The sequence below is a fragment of the Apis florea genome, unplaced genomic scaffold, assembly GCF_048593485.1.
Source record: "Apis florea isolate Af1SG1 unplaced genomic scaffold, ASM4859348v1 contig_3496_pilon, whole genome shotgun sequence".
Taxonomy (NCBI): Eukaryota; Metazoa; Arthropoda; class Insecta; order Hymenoptera; family Apidae; genus Apis; species Apis florea.
Genome location: NW_028256773.1, coordinates 2661381 through 2674382, shown reverse-complemented (window position 1 = coordinate 2674382; position 13002 = coordinate 2661381). Strand labels below are relative to the sequence as shown.

At 29.4% G+C, this 13002-nt stretch overlaps 1 protein-coding gene across 15 annotated transcripts in view; it reads right to left on the bottom strand.

Moving 5' to 3' along the window:
* Positions 1-195: 195 nt before the first annotated feature.
* The window catches only part of Synd (protein kinase C and casein kinase substrate in neurons protein Synd), a 51081-nt gene continuing 38274 nt past the window's right edge, over positions 196-13002 (bottom strand). For 2 of the 15 annotated variants that reach the window (XM_086913134.1, XM_086913135.1), the window contains exons 2-11: positions 9317-9708; positions 8841-9029; positions 7659-7679; positions 6914-7072; positions 5790-6016; positions 5159-5279; positions 4396-4506; positions 2577-2743; positions 2239-2399; positions 196-2071 (exon numbers count right to left, since the gene is read on the bottom strand). In XM_086913134.1, the coding sequence (XP_086769260.1) occupies positions 1959-2071; positions 2239-2399; positions 2577-2743; positions 4396-4506; positions 5159-5279; positions 5790-6016; positions 6914-7072; positions 7659-7679; positions 8841-9029; positions 9317-9679 (1632 nt within the window). In that variant the 5' untranslated portion in view covers positions 9680-9708 and the 3' untranslated portion in view covers positions 196-1958. The remainder of the gene's footprint in view (positions 2072-2238; positions 2400-2576; positions 2744-4395; positions 4507-5158; positions 5280-5789; positions 6017-6913; positions 7073-7658; positions 7680-8840; positions 9030-9316; positions 9709-13002) is intronic. The other 13 variants (XM_086913144.1, XM_031920282.2, XM_086913137.1 and 10 more) reach the window with 12 other exon arrangements.

The following is a 13002-nucleotide window of genomic DNA, read 5'->3' as shown; positions in this document are numbered from 1 at the left end:
TATTACATTAATTTTTTTCTTTAAATAATTTTCATTGAAAGATTTTACATTGTAATTATTTTGGTCAAAGCGTGATTATTATTGAAGTCATTTTCGCAATTAAATTTTTCATGCTACAAATTTTTGTGAATGTAATTAGCGTTTGTGAAATGTATCAGCATATTGTAATATTTATAAGTGAGAATAGTCGCTGCATTATGTATTATGTAATATTTCGTACATATGTCATTTATTAAGTTATACATAATAAATTTTATACACAAACTATAGTCTATTTAACAATATTATGGAATCGCGAACATTCTTTACAGAAAATAATTTGGAGGACTAAATATAAACAATTACAAAAATCAGTCACTGGCTGAATTGTAAATGTTATTATATTCTACTATATTTACATAAATACTGTGTGTAGTAACACATTATTTACTCGTGACGAATAATTAGCATTTATCACTATATACCATGAAAATTTGACTTGATTTGTAAATTGATCTTTCTGAGCGCTTAGCAAGATTGTGATATTTAAATAACAAATGACTTTATTAATGCCAACTTTAATGTTTCTAAAATTTGTTTAATTAAATGGAAAACTATAATAAATGCTTAATTTTCAACCATTTAAATCTACAATTTGTTTGGTTTCACAACTATTCTGCATTCTGCATGTTCTTTATATTAACTTAAAGAGAATATTTCTATATTAGAATTTTTGAAAATATGTATTCATAAAGATACATATTGATATTAATGATGATATTTAATTTAATTAATTAATTATCAAATAATTTATTATAAAAAAATATTTAATTGTTTTCAATTTATTTTGCGCTTTCATTTCCATATTTCTGAAATTGTGATACATTTATTAAAAAATTAATAATGATTATATGAAATACCTTCAATGCTATACATTTAATTTTATATAAAATTTTTTGTTTAATTAAAAAAAGGGTATTATGACTTCATTTTCATAAACGATCAACATTGCCTTGATGTTATTATAAGAAATTATGTACAAAAAGCAAATATTTTCAGATTATTATAATTTTTAATAATAATTTGATTTTTTATATATAAATAATTTTTTATCAATATTAGAACATTGTAATTATTAGAAAAAAAAAACGAAAAAATTGGACAATTCTGGGTCCCAAATTTATTTGTTGGGTACATTTCATGTACACATTTCTCAAGTTTTTTTTTTTCACTTTTCGTACTAATGTACTTTGAACATCATAAAATCTCAACTTCGTTAAACAATTGCAACTTTACATATCGTTTACGTTCTTAAATCTATTATATACAATGATACCATTCGGAAAGAATAGGTTTTAATAGTATCATTTGAATAACAATAAATTAAATATACTTTTCGTCGCATTCGCCGAAATATTTCATAGTAACAATATTAATAATGTCGAAAAATGTATAATTGTACATTATCTCAAAAATCTAAACTTATAATATACTCATGGTGTACATATCCATCTTATTATTTAGCACATATTTAATTTATAAAGATGGATATAGAGAATCCTAGCTATATACGAAAAACTATTACTCGTCAAAGTAAAAGTTTCGTTTTAAGTTTTATTGCATCGACCCTACATCGAACTGAGAAATAGAATGAAGTAAATGTATGCATTTTCATTTTCACGTTTACAATAATTTTTTTGAATTTCAATTGTTTACTCATAATTTGAACCATAAGGTTTATCATATAACTTTTTTCGTCTTTTTTAGCGCTCATTATATGTATAATACACGAAATGAACGATTTCTAATATAGAGTCTCTTGTAATTCTTATTTAACGACATTTACAAATTTTCTTCTTTTTAACGAACATGCTATTTCATAGAGAAATAAACAATAAAATAAAAATTCTTTTTTTTTCATACGCGTTACGTGTTAAGTAACTAACAATGTTCATATAATTTGGCATTACATGGTAATTTTACGGAGACACAAGTTCTACGTAATTTGCAGGATAAAGACCCACTCTACCATCTTTTCGTCCTTTACACCATCCTTGTTCATCTTCGTCTTCTAATTTATCAAATACATCGCCTGTGAAAATGTAAAATTACATAAATTAATAAATTTTCTATTTAATGCAATTAATAGAATCTCAAAAAGATATCTCAAAAAACAAAATTGTATATTATTTGATATTTAAAATAATTTTATAATTATATTAAATTATGATAATTATGAGAGAATACCCTTTATCATACCTTGTTTAAAACTAAGTTCATCTGCTTCAGCTCCTTCATAATCATATAACGCGCGCACAAGAACGCCAGGTTCTCCATTATCAACCAATGGTTCACCACTATCTTCATCCCATTCTTCTTCTTCAAATGGATTTGATTCTTGCTTAACATTTGTACCATTACTAGAGAGAAAAATTATTTATAATTTTTGTTTAATCACAAATAGTAATATATAAAATAATATATTGAAAGATGGAAATAATTTTATGTTATTTTAAAAATTAAATATTTTAGTTTAAAAAAATAGAAAATTAATATTAATTTAAAATAATTAATTTTAAATTATTTTCAACACTTACGTCATTGTAGAGGTCCTATTTACTGCATTGCCATCGTGATTGTTCTTTTCCGAAGAATGTTTGCTGGAGTTAATCGTGTCCGTTTTTGTGTCTGCATGACTAACATCTGTTGATATCACTCGGGAAGTGGGCTTCGATTTTGATTTATTATTAACAGGTGGATATTCCTATATCGATGAAAGATCATTATATGATTATATATAAATAAATTAATATGTATATAAATATTATTTTACAAAATTTGAAGCTACATTTGTATTTACATCGTTTTCAAATATATGATAGAGAAATTATAAATATTTGTAATGTTATTTTTTTAAATCATGCGTGCAACCAAATAGATAATGTATGATATCTAGATTTTATATTTAATTATATTTAATCATAAGCGTGTATATATACTAATTATTTACAAAGTTTTTAATCTGTTATTTCTACAAATTGAATAAAATCTTTAGATATAATGAAAATTTTATTATCATGTTATAAATTATTTTAAGCAACAAAAATTCTGGAGAAAAAAAATGTAAAATGATTCGCGTTGAAACGAAAATGAGTACACAAAATGAATTAAAATTATGATGCTTCAATATATGTGCTTGCCTGTTATTATTATTTTTAAGATGTTGCTTTCATGAATATTGATTCTTTAACTGTGCCATATATTATGCGACAACGAGAATTTAACACTATATTCATTATTACAATGGAAAGACATAATTTATAGTTATGGGCGTGGCAATTGTGTAAATTAATTGTGCAGACGATTTCTGGTTGCAAACATGTTTGCCTTATGCTTCGATGCCATTTAATAATAAACAATTAATAATAATAATCAAAGGATAATGAGACACAATGCTAACAGTCGTGTTTGCTAAGCATACAAAGCAAATATAGAGCGAATTTACAGTTTAGATTTGAAATATACTCAACATATTATATTTAACAGATCCTTATTACGATAATAAAAACGTGTAATAAAAAATAAAATTATTCGGCAAAAATTGCGACGATGCAGAAAATATCATCAAGCAGCCATCAAATTTTAAATATCGATGTTTTTCTTAAGATCTTTCTGAAGAGATACGATTCCTCTTTACTTTGATATGCCAAGTACCAGTTTGCTAATCTTACTCATTCACAATCGTCTGCATAATCGATGCACGTTCAATTCGCGTCACCGGCATCTTGATTACATTATAATTAGATAAAAACGATCTTCACTGATTGCAGCTACTGCATTGTTAAATATTTTCAAATATTTTGAATATTAATAATTAACAGAACAAATTTGTTGAAAAGTTGTTTAATATTTACAAATTTCGAAGTGACGCCCATCTTTTAAACAGAATCGTTACTACATAATCAACTTTTTCTCTATCAAAGGGCATTTACCAAATTTTTCTCGTAAATCTTAATTGAAAAAAAGATCGATCGAAACAGTTTCACAGTTTAATTGACTCAACTAATCGCAAATTCGCCCCGAGCGATCGAAATAATTGTGGAAACAACATGCTTGGCGTGTATCCGTGATATAGATCTGCGATTACGTGCAAGAAACAAGCGCATAGCGGATTACGGTTAATTCAGTTAAGTTAGGCGAACCAGAAGCTGAAAAAGGAAACCCATCCTCGGTGACCTCGTCGTGTTTGCCAGTTTCGACGTTATTTCGTGATTGTCGATCGGTAGAAAAAAAAAAAGAAGCACGATTTCCTTTTTTATGCGCTTTATACATGTGTGTGCATGAATCTTCGTATCTGGGCAGGTGGTGTAAACGAAAGCCGCGAATTGTGTAGTGTAAAACATAACAAAACTTTACATGCACATCTTCGCCGACCGGACGTTGATTGATGAGCGTGATGGAGCCAGCCGGAAGTGCCTCCTTTGACTTCGAGCCTTTGGCGATGTCACGGAACTCCTCTGTGTAGTCCTGCGTAATAGCAACGCCCAAAAAAAAAAAGAAAAAAAATAGACAATCACATGCATGCATTCCGGAAAATTGTTCGATCGTCATGGGGGTTGTATTATATTTTTCTATTTTTCTATTTTTTTTTTTTTTTTCAAAGCTTTGACAAAAGAATTCAATCATTTGTATCATTGGGATACAAGTTGTGTTAAGAGGAGAGACGGATGCATTTATGTTCAATAAAATTACTCTGTGTATATTGAGGTAATGAGATAATTTCGGGATTACGTTGTTAGATTTGTAAAGTTAAAATTGATACAGAAAAGATTGTAATTAAGACCAATGTAGAGTAGGAAATTTTAATCTATAAATATATGTATCATATTAAGGAGAAATTTAATGTATCGACTTATATTTTTTAAAACCCTTAAACGACCCCAGTTGCTTATAACGCAGTTGTTTCGAATGGGATACCAAAGGATATCGAGACATATAAAAAGGGAACGATATTAATGCAGTTATAAAGAAGAACAAGAATACATAATATTTTCAATACACGCTACCACTATACTTTCTAACATTAGATCTCAACTATGAGCAAGAGATAACATGCGATAAAAAAAAAAAAAAAAAAAAGAATGGTTACAAGGCGTAATTTTGTGCTTTATCATCTTACCTCGAATTGTGGCCAATTCATTGCCATATTTACACCGTGGTTGTTCGACCACCATTTCAGATCTTTCTCATGGTCCGCGTTATTAATTGTGTGATAGAATTCTTCGTATATTTGTGGTAATCTATAAATGGGGACAAGTAAAATTTGTTTTAAACACTTTTCTAATGATGTAGATCCATTCATTTTTAATTTTAATATATCCAGCTTTCGTTTCAATCTTTCAAAAGATCTTCAGAGATTCAAACAATTATTATTATTATTATATGCTGCACTTTTTTGCTTATCAAATATAATCTATTCAAATGCAATACTTGTTGACTGAGAGAAACAAGTATTTGATCCTCTATAAATAGATCTTTTTTGTTTTTTGAAAGGTTAAAGGTTTATAAAAAAACCAATATCTATTCTATTTATCCATATTAAATATAAAATATGTATCAGTGACATTTATAAGGATTGAAATTAATTCATTAATATAATCATAATTAAATATTCACAAATTGAATGCTGAAAAAATTATTACAGTTAATAAGAGCACCAGAACAAAAAAAAAAAATCTCCACTCTAGTCTTTTTCTCATATTAAATACGCAATGAAATTATGTATAGTGATAATATTACAACCCACTTACATCGGATCCTGAGATATATTGAGGCATTTATGAATGCCAAAGAGGACCTCTTTGAAGAACTGTAACCGTTGCGCCTCCATCTCTTGACACTTTTCGAACACCTGGGTCATATCCTCCATGTATTTAGGATTGTACTGATTAATCTCTTGCAACGCCGCTTCGTACTTTTCTTTCGCTTTTTGAACTTCTTCTTTCGTCTTCTGCACCCTGTCTTGCATTTTCCTCACCTGCCGATTAAATAGAGAAAACGAATCGATGAATATTCACATTTGAAATTCGAATAATCGCACGTATTACATTGAAGGTAAAGATCTTGGTAAAAACCCAATCACATTGGTGATTTAGAGGGGAAGGAAAAATATTTCTAATTTTTATACGTTTTGTATAAATGATCGTCTTATCACATGGGTGCTATTTGTACTATTTATGACGAAAATCCCAATTCTTTACCCTCAAAGCTTTTATCTAGCTTATAGATATCGTGATGGCAAAAGAATACGTTTGAAAAAAAAAATAAGCGTGATTTCTATAGATACATTTCTATAAGCTGGATAACAAATATTGATTCATGCGATACAATTATATATATATATATAAAAAATAATAATAATTTAATACACGAAGTTGTTTTCTAGTTGTGTTGTAATATGTTTTAATTGTAAAATCTGTAGTAAAACATATTGTAAGATGTTGGTTATATGTTTCTTGAAATTACAAATTGACTAGCTAAGCAATTAATTTCTAAGAAGAATTTAGAATTACGCATATAGAGATATAAAAAACATATAAAAGAAAATTCTATATTGAAATATATTAAAAAGCATTGCACTTTATTTCTAGGAGTAGTAATAACGAGCAATCATCGAGCACGAAATTAGATATTGGAATAAATTGATTGGGATTGCATTCCGTTATGATATTTAATTTTATTAACAGTGTTTTCACTTTTATATGTTTATATACGTTTTAAAAAAATCTATTACCCTTTTTTCTTATTTCGAATTGTTTAAAAAAATTACAATTATTAAAACTATAATACTGTTTAAAGGGCTCGATGTTTGCATGATATGGATTATCCACATTTTAATCGAAGGAAAGCTTGAGTGAGATAAAAATTCGCTTACCAGCAGAGCTTTCTGTAATGAAACAAATGAGAGAACGTTAATCACGATACATGCTGCATGCAGTATTATTATACATACAAGCTGAACGTCTCCTATTTTAGATTTCCTAAAGGCTTTTCGTATTCTGAGGGCCCATGCATCACATCCACAAACTGTCATCTAAAAACGTCGTTAGCCTTTTTTCAGAAGATCGCCTCTCGTATGGCGATTAATCGAATTTCTCGAATGCCGGGACGTGTAATAATATTTTTTTCTCGTTATTTCTATTTTAAAACAGGTTTCGAAGCCTTCGAAAAAATAATAAAAAGTGAAAATACAAATCGAAAATAAAAGTATACATATATACATATATATAAAACTTTGTGCGAAATTCTACGATTGATTTCAATTTTATTTAACCTTAAAACAAATTTTTACCTTTTTCTTTTTTCATAGAAATCTCATATTGAAGGCTTTTTTTTTTTTAAATTGTATATCAATCAACAATTACTATTATGTAATGTATTGAAAAAAAAGTTTTATGAAGTTAATACGAAATGAATATATAGGAATGAAGGATTAATCGAAACGTGCAGAAAATGACTAATCGGGCATTCACGAAAATTTGGAAGCGTTAAGTTGGTAACGAGATACATATTAGTACGTATTAGTTATATATCGATAATAAATATATCGAGGACACAGAACAACACACGGCATGCAATACTTTCGATAAAGATAGAACACGAGATTTTTGTTCACATACGTTTTCAGAACCTCGGGCCATCTGAAAATAATACTTGCTAAAGAACAACAGTATCTACTTTTTATATTGAGCCGCGAATGCGTGATCGTGATGCATACTAATGTTATAGAGTTATTACACACACATGTACATATGGTATCATTATGTATGTGTGCGCGTACGCGTATGTATGTTTTGTCAAGAGTTCGCTTTAGAAGGCGCTTAATTTTTCTTTTTTATCTCTCGATATTTAAAATTTCTTTTTTTTTTTTTTGTTTTTTCCTTCTTTTTCTTTCAAATGGCTTCTGGAAATAGTTGGAGGATTACATTATGTTAGAAAAAATACCTTAGACAAAAATATTCTTCATTTTTTTCACTTAGAATATCAAGGAGGATTGAACACAGCGTAAAAGAATGTTAATTAAAAAAATTTTTTCTTTTACACAAGATAGGTTACTTAATTTGTTATCGAGGTTGCGTGTAATAACAGAAAAAAAGAAAAAAACTTTCTTTTCACTCGATTCTGACGCGAATTGAAACATTGAACGAACAATTTTCCGATACTTTGCATAAGAACTTTGATCTGTACGCAATAATAAAATAATAAATCTTTACAAACTTCGTAACGTGAAACTTTTAAACGGATTAGATTAGGTTAGGTTAAGTTGCGTAAGAACTTTGAGAAAAAAAACTTTGATCCACGCGCAACAATAGAATAAAAATCACGATAAAAACTTTACAGACTCGAATAACGTGAAAACTTCAACCGAAGTGGATCAGGTTAGGTTAGGTTTTCCCGATAAATAACGCAACATTAAAACGATCCTCTAAACCAAAATTTTAACTATCCATGTGTTATTATATCGTATATATGGCAATGAAAAAGAAAAAAATTTTGATTTATACACGATAGAATAAAAATCACGATAAATCTTTTTTACAAACTCGTGAAACTTCAACCGAAGTGGATCAGGTTAGGTTAGGTTTCCCCAATCGATAAATAAGGTTGCACGCAACGAAACGATCCTCTAAAATTATAAATGTCTACGTGTTATTACATTATATGGCAATGAAAAAAAGTACCTTCTGAAAGCGAGGCACTGTGACTTAAATAACGTAACAATTGCGCTAATCGTATGAGCGAAGGATGATGTAACGGTTGATTAGAGCGGCATTAGAGGGACGACGGACCATGGTCTTTACCTGATCGGGGGAAAGCGAACTGTCCGCCGATGCGTTCCTTTCCATGTTGGCCGCTGTCCTTTCGGTTTTGCAACTGTTGTGATACTCCGACTTCGCTTTTTCCACCTTTTGCAAAAGCTTCGCCCACGGTTTCTGCGCCTTCTTGAACGCGTCCTCCATCTCCTTCCGTTCCTTCAGCGTCATCATCGACTGCAATATCGAACCAGATGCCAACAGTGCAACATATTAACGATAATTATGAGAACCTACGTGGGAAAAGAAATTTTTCTCTTTTTTTTATGCGGAAAGTTGATAAAACCAAAAGAGTTTAGTTTGGTTTAACCGAAAGTTAGTTAGTCGATCACCTTTCAATTTGAGCAGAAATTTTATTTGATACTGGAAACATATATATTATTCGTTGTAGATTGAAATATATCGAAAGCATTTGATTGCGATATAATGGAGAACACAGATTCATAAGGAAAAATTGCGCTTACTTTGTGATACGTTTCTTTCTGCCACGTTTTCACCTGCTGAATGATGTCGTTACAGAGATTCTCCTTGACCCTGAGATGAAGATCGCACAGCCTTTCCGACTCGACGAGGACACCTTTCCAGGCAGCCTCGGTGGTTCCATATTCCGGCCCCTTCTCGATCTTGTCGTTCCAATTTTTCGACCAATTCTTTAACGCCTTCGCGTAACTCTTCTCGATCTCCGCCCTTTCCTGGACCAGGGTTACCAAGCTGTCGCACAATTTGTGTCCGTCCTCGATCCTCTTGGTCGTTCGTTTGTAGTTACCCGGCTCCCAGAACGAGTCCGAGGTTGCTATCAGCATGTTGTCGTCGCTGTGATGTGACATCCTAGCCTAAGTCGAGAAATTCCTTTCACCTGAAATTAAGTAATAATAATTAATAACTTAGAATTCTTTTTTTATCGAAATAATTATGACTAACATCGAATTGATATTGAAAGAAACGATTTATCTAAAATTTCAAAAATTTCAAACGAACTTTATAATTGCATTTCGATTGCAAATCGAATATACGCTTGGATTACCATCGTCGATAATACGAACGATTTAATTAAGATTAGAATTAATTAGATTCCTTTTTTATTAGGTGTTATTATATTTCCAATTATGGAAACGAAAGGAATGCGAAAATATAACGGATTTGCTAGGATGAAATAAAATTGATCCCTCTTTGGACAGAGCGAATAAGAAAAATAATAAAGTATTTTATATTAAAACGATTGAAAAATGTTTATATCGATTCGCAACGAATGGATTCCATCCGTAGCGAAGATTTATGCATGACGACAAATGGCAGTCGGTTTATTTCGAAATTCTCTTCTCTTTTCCAATCAATATATACCTTTTCCATCGTTCGATTAACTTTCACGATACACGGAACGATAGATTCCATCGTGGATGAAGATTGTTAAAGCCCCCTCCCCCCCCCCCTCTTCCCCTCCCCCAAGATCCGTCCAAGGTATTTTAAAGTTGATTAAAAGTAAGTAAGGTTGGGCGCAATACCGACCGATTGTAAAATAAAAATCATGTCTGGTTGTGACATGACAAATTGTGCAGATTGCCAGATTGGGTCAACGGTAGTGTAATGACAATTAGCTGGAATAGCTCGTTGGACTCGTTGCATCTCCTAAATCTGGCACGCATGCAAATTTCACCTCGTACCTCGATTGTGGTTTGTAACATTTTGTAACTGTACAATATTATCGCGATCTGTATAAAACGGAGATACGAATTTATTTATTTATTTTTTTTTTTACGTAAATTAATCAAACCGAATCGAGCGAATTAAATTAAACAACAATGCATTTCCCTATATCTTCACTGTATCACGATATATTCGCGATTTCATAGAATAAAATAATAATAATAATAATATATTTATAGTATAATTGTAATAATAATCAATTTTAATTATCTTCTCTTCAGTCACAATAATTGTAGCAAGTTTTTTTTAAAAAAAAGATAAAAATTTTATTACAATTGTGGAAATATATTCAGAAGTTGCCCAAAGTTGTCGTTTAAAGAGAATTTTTCCTATAAAAATTTATGGTAACGTGCTCGGTAAAGTTTAATCATCGATAAGAATACGAGAGCATTATTGGCACGTCGCCAAGAAACTTATATAAACTCATATAGTTGGAAGCTTTGGAGAAAGTAGATAAGTATTGAATATAAAGAGTCAAGAACCACTGTTCCATGAATTATTGTAGACTTGTCTCGGTATAGAAAAGAAACGTGGAAGGAATTCATTTACTTATTTTCTCATTCTACGATACAACACGTTATTAGCAATACAAAATATGTTTACAATCGAATATATAAGATATAATTTCTCGAAATTGATATTCGTGTCAATTATAAAAATCGTCAACGCAATAAGAAGAGAAAATGGGAAAAATAAATTTTTTTGAATTGTAATAATCGTATAATATGATGAAAAAATAATTTTAACAGTATCGAATAAGTATAATTTATTATTGGATTATCTCACGGTTCTCTTAATTGAAATTATCTCTATAGGATTCTCACAAGGATCGCGTCTCGAGTATCAATTTCAAGGAATTATAAAATCGAGTCGACACACTCTTGTTCCCAGAGTTCGATGCTTCGCCAATGCAATCGAGATATTTGGATTGCAAGCTCAGCTCTTTCATTGAAACAAAGTGGTTGTTAATGGGGACACATTGCATCAATATTACTCGAGTTGGACGGAATTACGCCAGCAACATACATATAACGGTCGTAACGATCGTTGATGAAATGGATTTAGATTCACGATTGCTTTTTTTTTCAATTCGTAAAAACGAGTTATTCTCGACGATTCGAATCGAGATCGAAACATTTTATCCCACGATAATCTGTTAAAAAAAAAAAAAAAAAAATAATCGATGAACTGATCTAAAATAATTATTTATATTTTGTGGCCATTCAATTTTTCTTCGAACACAATTTTCTCGTGTAATTTTCGATTAATTTATAATTATAGATGCAATTAAATAATTGAAAAAAAATTATTCTATCTCTAATAATTTGTATTAATAAAATCTTTTTATCGATGCATTTTTAAATTATTATTATACATTTGTAAAAAATGTATTACGTAAAAAATGTGAAATTAAATATTTTATCGTACAATTTGTTACAACAAACTGTCTATCGATCCTTCACAATATCGATCTAAAGATTTTTGATATATAATATTAAAATTTATTTAAAGTGGTCATTTAAAATAAATTAAATCGAAGTCTTTAGAATTATTCTTACAAAGATTTCTACATTAATGCATAATATTAGGTAATATTTTAATTGAGTAATACTGTTAAAAGAGATAAAATGTTAAGGATTGAATCGTATCACATTGTAAATTACTATATAACACGATAAGTGATACCGTAAGATTTTTCTTATCGTAATCTACGTAAGATGAATTTTAATTACTTTAGAAATGTACATAGTATAATTTACGAGTTTTAAAAACTGCATAACTTACATTGTTTGTTGAGCAGAATTTGCGTGATCCATGATCGTAAAGTTACGTTCGTTTGTTGTGTGAAATATCCGCATTCGAAGAAAAATTAATTCTTTCTTACACGAAATTTCATTTCTTGAAACAATTTTTATGAAAATGAATTTTGATTTCATAATTTTATTTTCAAAATGGAAAAAGAAGATTTCAATCTTCAACAAGTTGACTCGACGTATCTATTTATCCTTGAGCCTGTCCTTCTTTCACTTGTTTAATTAACCGTGAAAAATATTCTGCAAAAGCTTTAAATACTTCTTTGCAATAACCAGAAGAAACTTTATTAAGAATTTCTTTTCCTTAATGATTCATCTAAAAAGAATGATATTTCATTATAATTCCAAGGACAATTCTAACAAAGAAAAATTATAAAAAAATTCTATACTGTATATTTCTCGAATGTAGTATACAACATTACATAAAATTGAAATTCGTTTTTCTAGATCCGATATTTTACAAATTAAACAATATAGAAACAACATTTATCAGAATCCATAAATTCCCGAATCTGTGAAACAAAATTCAATAAATTTTTTTTTCTAATCACCAAAAATTCCTAGAAAATTTTTGAAATACAAAAAAAAACCCTATACGACTCAACTTTCCTCAATTACTCTATCGGTATTCA